Here is an 8,835-nt window from a genome sequence, read left to right as displayed (position 1 = left end):
ATCCTTGCGAACGTCGTCTGTAATATATTTCTAGATATCAATGAATGTCAAACAAATCCGTGTAATGTAAATGCAAATTGCACTAATATTGATGGTTCGTATAATTGTACTTGTCGCATGGGCTATGAGGGCAATGGTTACAACTGTACAGGTAACGTAAATATTATAAATTATCCGTTTATTAAAACTATTTGTTATGTCCTTTTTAAAGAATATATTTTTCCCTTGTTTTCTTTCCCTAAGCCAAAATCTCAACGCAGTGATATTCCAACTGCTGTTTCGAGGACAGCTACCTTGCTCACATGATTACTTTAATTCCTTTGTTTGATCGTGTAGTTCTATTATTTGCACATGAATTATCCAACCTACCTAAGTTAGAGAAGGAAAGAGGATTTTACACTCTTCTTTCGTTTGTATATGTTCACCATGCCATGCATATATTCAGCCTCTTAATAATTATATAAAAAAAATCTTCGGGAAAAGTGCAAAAAAATGTGTACAGATTATAAGAATTAAACTCAATGTAATCCTTGCGAACGTCGTCTGTAATATATTTCTAGATATCAATTTATGTGAAACATATCCTTGTGATGTAAATGCAAATTGTATCAATATTGATGGTTCATATAATTGTACTTGTCACATGGGCTATGAGGGCAATGGTTACAACTGCACAGGTAACGTAAAAATAGGAATAACCGCATATTCAACATTATTTGTTTTATCCATTGTCAAGATATATTTCTCTCTGGTTCCCTATCGGAAAGCCAATATCTGAACCTGTGCGATATTTCTACTCCTGTTTCCCCGACAGTTACATAGACCACAGGATTACTTTAATTTCCTTGTTTTCTCCAGTAGTTTTATTATTTGTACATTCATTAGACTTTGTTTTCCAATGCGCCGACGTTAAAGAAGGAAAGAGGAATTTACATTCTTTTTTCATTTGCATTTGTTTATACCGCGCCATATTTTCAGCTGATTAATAATTATTTAAAAAAGTCATTTTTGGGAAAAGTGCAAAGAGATTTGTAGGGATTATCCAAATTAAACTGAATTTAATCCTCCCGAACGTCATCTGTAACATCTTTCTAGATATCAATGAATGTGAAAGAAATCCTTGTGATGTAAATGCAAATTGTACCAATTCTGATGGTTCATATAATTGTACTTGTAACATGGGCTATGAGGGCAATGGTTACAACTGTACAGGTAAGATGAACACAGAATATCGGCATAAAATTATTTGTCGCTTCCCTTCATTAGCTTCATATCTAAAAGATACCTTGTCATGACGAGCTCTGTTTTCTGTGTTCTAGATCTCGCACAAAAACAACTCAGACACAGAGTTGAAATAATTTTGGCAATGTGCGTAATTGTCTAACGCACATGCCGATTTATTAATTTTTATTTAACAACAAATTAATTATTAATCAAGAAACAATAAATTCAATTACTAAACAATTCGCACAGAAAAGGTGGGGCTAATTTAAACGCCCTACCGAATATACTAATCCCCGAGCGGGCGCTGAGCGCCAGCGAGGGTACTAATTCCGCTCGGAGATTAGGAATTACACCCGGAACCCGGTAGAACATAGGCGAATCCAAAGTTTTCCAAATTCTTTGTCATGGACGGTCGACGTTGGGTGGTTTTGTAAGTTATGCGCATGCGCTAGTAACGTCTGGTAATCAACGAACGTTCTGATTATCTAAAACAGAAAGTTTGTATTTCAATGAGAACGTCAGCAATTTAACGGTCATTTCGTAAACATTTTTGTAAAAGCGTTTCATAAACTTTGTGCAAAGAAGGTAAAACGAGATGAAACAAGATATATGATTAAGCATGACAGATAGCAAAGATGAACGTATATACATTTAAGACAAAGCCGTGTAAGAGGAATAATTCATAATCTGCAAGCTTATAAATGTTTTCAAAGACAAGGGGTACTACGTGTTTACTTTGTTTATTTCGTATTTGTTTCGCGGTAAGGATGAGCTGTATTTGTATGCTTTTCAGCTTTGTATGCTGTTTATTTGTTAAATTTTCAGCTGTCTATGCAAACGCATAAACCTGTGAAAGGCTATTACACCTTTGCTTTAACTTCAAAAAGTGTTTTTGAAAGTGTAATTTGAATTTTGGTATGAAAAATACACACAATATTCATAAAGTATAAAGCTTTTAGCCGCCGGCGTCGACTGCATGTACAGAATAAAATAACATTTGAAGTTTTTTTCTTTGTCTGTGAAGATTTTGTACTGTTTTAATCGTTTTAAACTTCGATTTTAACCGTCACCTAATTGCTGGCATGGTGTAATGCAGCAAAATTGAATGGGAAATGTCTACACTAGATTTTATGTGATTATTTTTGTATTGAATGAATGAAACATTAGCTATAATATACTTGGTAAAATATAATAAGACTGATTTGAGTCTTGTGTCATTTCATAAAATAAGTTTAGGTCAGGTTAACTCAAGAATTTTTGTACTTGGTTCAAAATAGCGAGGGGTTGATGCATGCATGTATTTCTAGTCTACCTTTACATAATTACTTTGTCGAAGCGAGGAGCAGAATGAATAGCCTTCTGAAGTGCTTACGTCACACAGTTTTCTAGCTATACAATTTTGTCCCACTTGTTTCCCAGATTGCATTGCGATTCATTGTTCGAGACCGACATGATGTAAGCACCTCAAAGGTCTATTGGCAGGACATTCTGCTCTTTATCTATACTGACCCTCATCTCCGCTCTCCCACGCGTTACCTATATGTCATCAGAATTCCAGGGAAATTACCTGCGCGTCAAACTAAAGTATTTAATCTACTTTAAGTCTCAAGTGCAGGAAGCAATAAATTCTTTATTGGTATGCCAATAATTCCTTTATCGCTTCCCTTCATTAGCTTCATATCTAAAAGATACCTTGTCATGACGAACTCTGTTTTCTGTGTTCTAGATCTCGTACAAAAACAACTCAGACACAGAGTTGGAATAATTTTGGCAATGTGCGTAATTGTCTAACGCACATGCCGATTAATTAATTTTTACTTAACAACAAATTAATTATTAATCAACAAACAATAAATTCAATTACTAAACAATTTGCACAGAAAAGGTGGGGCTAATTTAAACGCCACAAGGCTCCTTGGGTAAAGGAGACAAACCCCACCCCGTCATGACAAGGTATCCACAGACAGACTTGTAAAATCAGCAAAACAAATAATATATAAAACATGCATATAAGAAACCCACATATAAGAATCGCGGTAAGGAAAAGGTACAGACCTCCAACCAGTCGTGCCCCTGCGTTGACCGGCCGAGTATCTGCAACCGGAGTCGCTAATATGAAATGGTGACATGAGGTTGAGGAGCGCTAGCTTTACCCCTGTATCAGCATTGCGCCCGATTACCAATGAGTCACATCGTAGTTATCGTAGTTGCAACTAATGTGGTATATAACGAAATAAGTATACGAACTAAGAAGTGTGCAGTTAAGGTCAACCCCCGCCAGGCACGGCAATAAATGACTCATGTCGACATGGGATGCGACATAGGTCGCGAAGATAAGTTCGGACTACGAATGTACTTGCGGAATGCGTCGGATTTCCACCTACCCATTACTCTAATTTGGGCGTCAGAAAAACCGCATTCCGCAGCGAAAGTAGCTGCACCAATTCGAAAACTATGCCCCTTATACTTAGTAGGGTCAAGACCACATGCACGAAAAATAAATGCCAAATGCTCAGTAAATAGTCTGCGTGTTACTGCGCGCCCATCGAGAGTGCGAAATAGTGGGCCATCGGATAAACCGTGACGCGCAAAATAGTCTAGTAATGTCTGCACAGGGCAAATATCGGAACGGCGATGAAGTGTAAGAGAAACACGAGGTTGATTGTAGGAATGTTTGAAGTTCGCAAAATTGATTTTCAAACCGGAAATATTACCAAATTATCAACAAAGTGAACCACTTGAGATAATTGAAGCACGCCTGGAGACCGTGGGCAACTCGTTATTTCACCAACCCGCAAAAAGGCAAAAAAGGCTGTCGTACACATTGCCCTAAATAAAAGTGCGCGATATTCACTAGATGCAACGAGAGAAGTCTGTTGCAAAATTGTGCGGAGGATAGAAATAGTGATTGGAAGGCGTGCATCAACACCGGAGCCAAGCTTACCATATCCTTTCAACATTTCGAGAACCCAAAATACCTTTGTAGGGTCATTCACGCCCGTTAAACGGTGACAATAACCTAATGCAGAAACATGTGTATTCGCGGTCGAGGCTGCATAATGGAGCTGAAACATCAATGCGATAAATAAACCCAAGTCTGAAGACGATATGGGCAGTTTGACTGAAGCAGATTGAAAAACTGCAGATGAAAACTGATTGTAGAGTTTCCATGCCCTGCGATAGTAGGGATTGACGAAGGCTGCAAACTAGATTGAATTAACCGCGAGGTAATAGCGGCCAATTGTGTGGGAGAAGGTGAGGCGGTATGACTGTCGGTGTTGGCCGAACGCCCACCGGAGCTAGCCGTTTGAACTTCGAAACCTGCAAGCGAGATAAGGAGTCAGCCAAAACATTTGTAACCCCCGCTACATGGCGAGCGCGAAAGAGAATATTAAATTGCAAACAAGCCAGCACCAGGCGTCGAACAAACACCATAACAGTCACATCACGAGAAGTAGCCTTATTTATAATATCAACCAATGCCGCATTATCGGTGAAAAAAGTTATACGCTGGTTACGCATCTGGTCTCCCCATAGAAGAACGCTTAATACGATTGGGTAGAATTCCAAAATCGTTATGTTAAAAGTTTTCCAATTGTCGGGCCAGGCACCCTAACACGACTCAAAACCAAAAAGCGCGCCATAGCCGAGGCTAGCCGCAGAATCGTTGTACAGGTTAAGGCTAGCAGAGTCATGCCACATGTCATTGAGAAAAAAACGATCGGCCATTAAAATTGGCTAAAAATGACTGCCAAATTTCGAGATCAGCCTTTACCGATTTAGTTAGGCGAATGAAATGATGAGCACACCGTACGCCCTTAGTTAAATCAATAAGACGTCGGAGAAAGGCCCGCCCAGGGACAACGACTGAACAAGCAAAATTGAGTAAACAGGTTAAAGATTGTATCTCGCGTGATGTGACCTTTTTGCGACAAAGAAAAGCCGATATCAATATTGCTTGCATTTGTCAGTTTTATCCAAAGGTAAGCGGGCTTCCATGTGCAAAGTATCTAATTCAATGCCGGCAAAGGAAAGAATTGTTTTTTCTGGAGCGATTGGCACGCCTACGTGTTTACAGAGAGACAAAAAGCGAACAAGATCAATGCGACATTGGTGATAAGTAGGTGCGGCCATTAGATAATCATCGAGAATGTGGATTAGATGTGCGATTGACAAGTGTGTCTTAGCAACCCATTCGATAGCAGTGCTAAACATCTCGAAAGTGCGACATGACGACGCACAGCCCATAGGCATAACTCGATCATAATAATATTTGCCTTGCCAAAAAATACCCAAGAGATCGTAATCGGCGGGGCGTATGGGAATAATACGAAATGCGCTTTTGATATCTGTCTTCGCAAGAAAACAGCCGCGCCCAAGCTGCCATATCATGGAAACTGCTGCATCATCGACACGAGCATAGTTCACAGAGGTATGCTCGGGGGCAATCCCATCGTTAACAGAAGCACCGTTCAGAAATGACAAATAGTGAATCAAACGGTACTCCCCTGGAGTTTTCTTAGGAACAACGCCTAACGGAGAGACTCGAAAATTGGGAAAAGGGGGATTGTCAAAGGGCCCAGCAATGCGATTCGCCGCTAATTCTTTCGAAAGTTTAGCACTAACGATTTCCGGGTTCTGCAGGGCCGAAACGAGATTTGTTGCAAAAAACGATATACGAATGCCTTCAAAATGAAGGGGAAAACCAAATTGAAAACCATTATATAACATAGATGTCAATCGCACATATGCCTAACATCTGCCCCATGTCATTCCAATGCTACGTGCAATAACACAGATGGATCTTATATCTGCACATGTAATATACTGGGTATACCGGAGACGGGTTTAACTGCACAGGTTATACAACGGAAATAATATTTTAAAAATACTTTTTAGTTAAAAATAGCAAATGAAAATGCTGAACTGTCATTTCAGATCACAATTACAAAGCAAATATAATTGCTATAAATACACACAATGATAATTTAGCATAAACATAACCTTACTCAAGTATAAAATGTGCCTTGCCGATTTATCCCTCCATTACTACACGGTACAAAGACCTCGATTAATATAGTTTACGCAAATACAACGTTAAAGATTAGCAATGTTCGCAGTGTTCACTGGGCTCTAGTTCGCATACTAAATACTTTACATAAAGTTTCGCAATCGCACTTACACCGCCTTAGTCGCTGGCTATGTGTTCTCTTCGTTGGCCGGACCGAAGCCGGAAGCGAGTCCGCGGAGAACGAGTTCACGTGCGACCTACGCAAACACTACAAAACCGAGGCAAACGAAAAGCTCCCTGTACCTTCAGTGCTACCGTCGTTCCTACAAGAAGTCCAAAAACGACTGGATCAACTCCTTAATACGCCAATAAAAAGCGTGAGACAAACTAAGACATTGGCGTCTATGTCGATTATCTTTTATCTTGGCAGCAGCCAGCAGCATTTTGTCTCATTCCATTTCGTTTCATTTCTTAAATAACACATCAACGCATAGATATGAATTCAGAATGTGTTTTAGCTACAAAAAAAATTTACAAGTAAAAATTATTTTTACAATAATATCAAGCTATATTACAAGAATTTTTAAAAACGTTTTTAACTATTTAACCATTAACATATAAAGCTATATACTAAAATTACTTATTTGAAGTCTAATCATGCACTTAGAAAAGCTATTTCGGAACCTGTCAGTTTCATTTTAAAAGACGAACTAGAAGACGAACCATCTTACGCTTACCCAAGATCGTCTAAACACTAAACGGATGTTCCGTCTCCAGTACAATCATCGCAATATGTTCACACCACCTGAGATCATCCTGGACATGCAATCAAACCAATTATAATCGACAAGTCGTACGCCGTAACGGAGACCAAGGAATGGATGAAAAAATGATTATTGCAAAAAAAAATTCGAGATATTTCTCATTGTCTCTCAAAATCCAGATGCGGGATCACATCGATCGAGCATATAAAAATCTCCATCATCATGCAGGGAGATTTACTGAACAACTACACCATCTTTACAATTTAATTATTCGCCGAAAGCGGGATGAAAATCGTTGAATAAAACCAAGACGAAGTCAAGTTTTTTTCAGCGATATTCACCGAGCCTGAGTATTTTAAAGAAACAAGTCTGTTGTAGTAAATACAAACGTAAGCAAATACCTCGGCAGTTTTACGGCGATTCAAATGAAAAGAATGTTTTTGCAAAATAAAGTTAAAAAGTTTTCTACAAAGTACCTTTTACCTTAAAAACAATTTTATGCCTAAATTTTTCACTTCTTTTGTGCTTTCAGGTACAGTATTTTTGTAAAAATAACGTCTCTCTTTCTCTGCACTTTGGCAAAAACAACTAGCCGCCATTTTGAAAAATCCGCTTAGATGATTATGCAAGAATTTTCAATACTCACCTTTGTAATTATACCAATACCACTTAAATACTAACCATGGCCTGACCCTGATGAGTTAACTTTCTGCCCCGAATATAGGTATTCCGGTTAAGAAACTGACCGGTTTACATCGATATTTATTATTCATTACTTTTAAAGATGTTGATGAATGCGCACTTGGGAATCACACCTGTCACAGTCAGGCAACGTGCAGTAATACCAATGGGTCGTTCACTTGTACCTGCAAGGAAGGCTATACAGGAAATGGAACCACGTGTGAAGGTACGCAAATTGCAATACAACTTTGCTACCGCTGGCACATGAATTTGGCCGTTTTCTCTGGCACGAAAAGTCGCTTAGTCGCTTTTCGTTGCCCTCCTTCGGGTACTACTTGAAAACACGATAGAAAATTAGGAAAAATTATAGAAAGTCTATCTATAACTTCACTTGTTTTCACCTTCACAAACCTGCAGTTTTGGAGCATTTCATCTTCGAAAAATCAGTGAATTTGCATGTTTTGCAATACATCCACGCCATTTTGATTCAGAAAATGCTTGAGCGATACTTGGTGTAATATACAACATATGTAGCAGATTCAGCAGTTTTATACTGGTATTTAAACGAAGTTTCAGGCATTTTTACTCTCCAAGCAGGTTTCAACAAGGAAGCTTTGAGTGGAGTTTTACGAAGTTTTCACAGCTTTTCAAAACTAAATTAGTCAGAGAAGACTTAGACAATTAATCGGATAAACATCCCACAAGTTTGCTTACACGCATCAAAATCATGCAAGAGCGTTTTGTTTCTAATCAAGTTATATAATATAATTACTACAAAGAATTGCCAAAATTTAATTCTAAGAAGAAAAAGAAGTGTTGGCTTTTAGCCTGCAAAAGCGTTGCTGCAGCATGGGAGGGAGAACACGTTACAGGTTTTTCCTGGTTTTCGTGTCCGGCTCAGCAACATTAAAACATTAGGCTGATATCAACTTTGGTATGCGTGTTTAATATTTTAACATGTACTGTAGTTGTACGTTGCAAATCACGTATTAAATAGATGTTGGCGTTGGTAATTAACTTTGGCAAAAAAACTGAGAGGTTGTAAATAGTTTGGTTGAGAAAACATGTATATTTAAAAAGTAGTTAATATAAAAACAAAGGGTATGCTGGAAAAGAGTTATTTTATACATAAATTGACTAGAAACAAAACGCTCT

The 8,835-nt window shown here is 38.3% G+C and overlaps 1 protein-coding gene across 1 annotated transcript in view; it reads left to right on the top strand.

The window, feature by feature from the left end:
- Positions 1-1,176: 1,176 nt before the first annotated feature.
- Positions 1,177-8,835, top strand: part of LOC114542546 (fibrillin-1-like) — a gene marked incomplete at its 3' end in the record, with an annotated part of 35,450 nt that continues 27,791 nt past the window's right edge. The window contains exons 1-2 of the mRNA XM_028562067.1: positions 1,177-1,212; positions 7,784-7,906. Of these exons, the coding sequence (XP_028417868.1) occupies positions 1,179-1,212; positions 7,784-7,906 (157 nt within the window). The remainder of the gene's footprint in view (positions 1,213-7,783; positions 7,907-8,835) is intronic.

The sequence above is a fragment of the Dendronephthya gigantea genome, unplaced genomic scaffold (assembly GCF_004324835.1).
Source record: "Dendronephthya gigantea isolate DGI-Jeju-01 unplaced genomic scaffold, DenGig_1.0 000361F, whole genome shotgun sequence".
In the NCBI taxonomy this organism is placed as follows: Eukaryota; Metazoa; Cnidaria; class Anthozoa; order Malacalcyonacea; family Nephtheidae; genus Dendronephthya; species Dendronephthya gigantea.
This window is presented reverse-complemented; position numbering and strand designations above follow the sequence as displayed.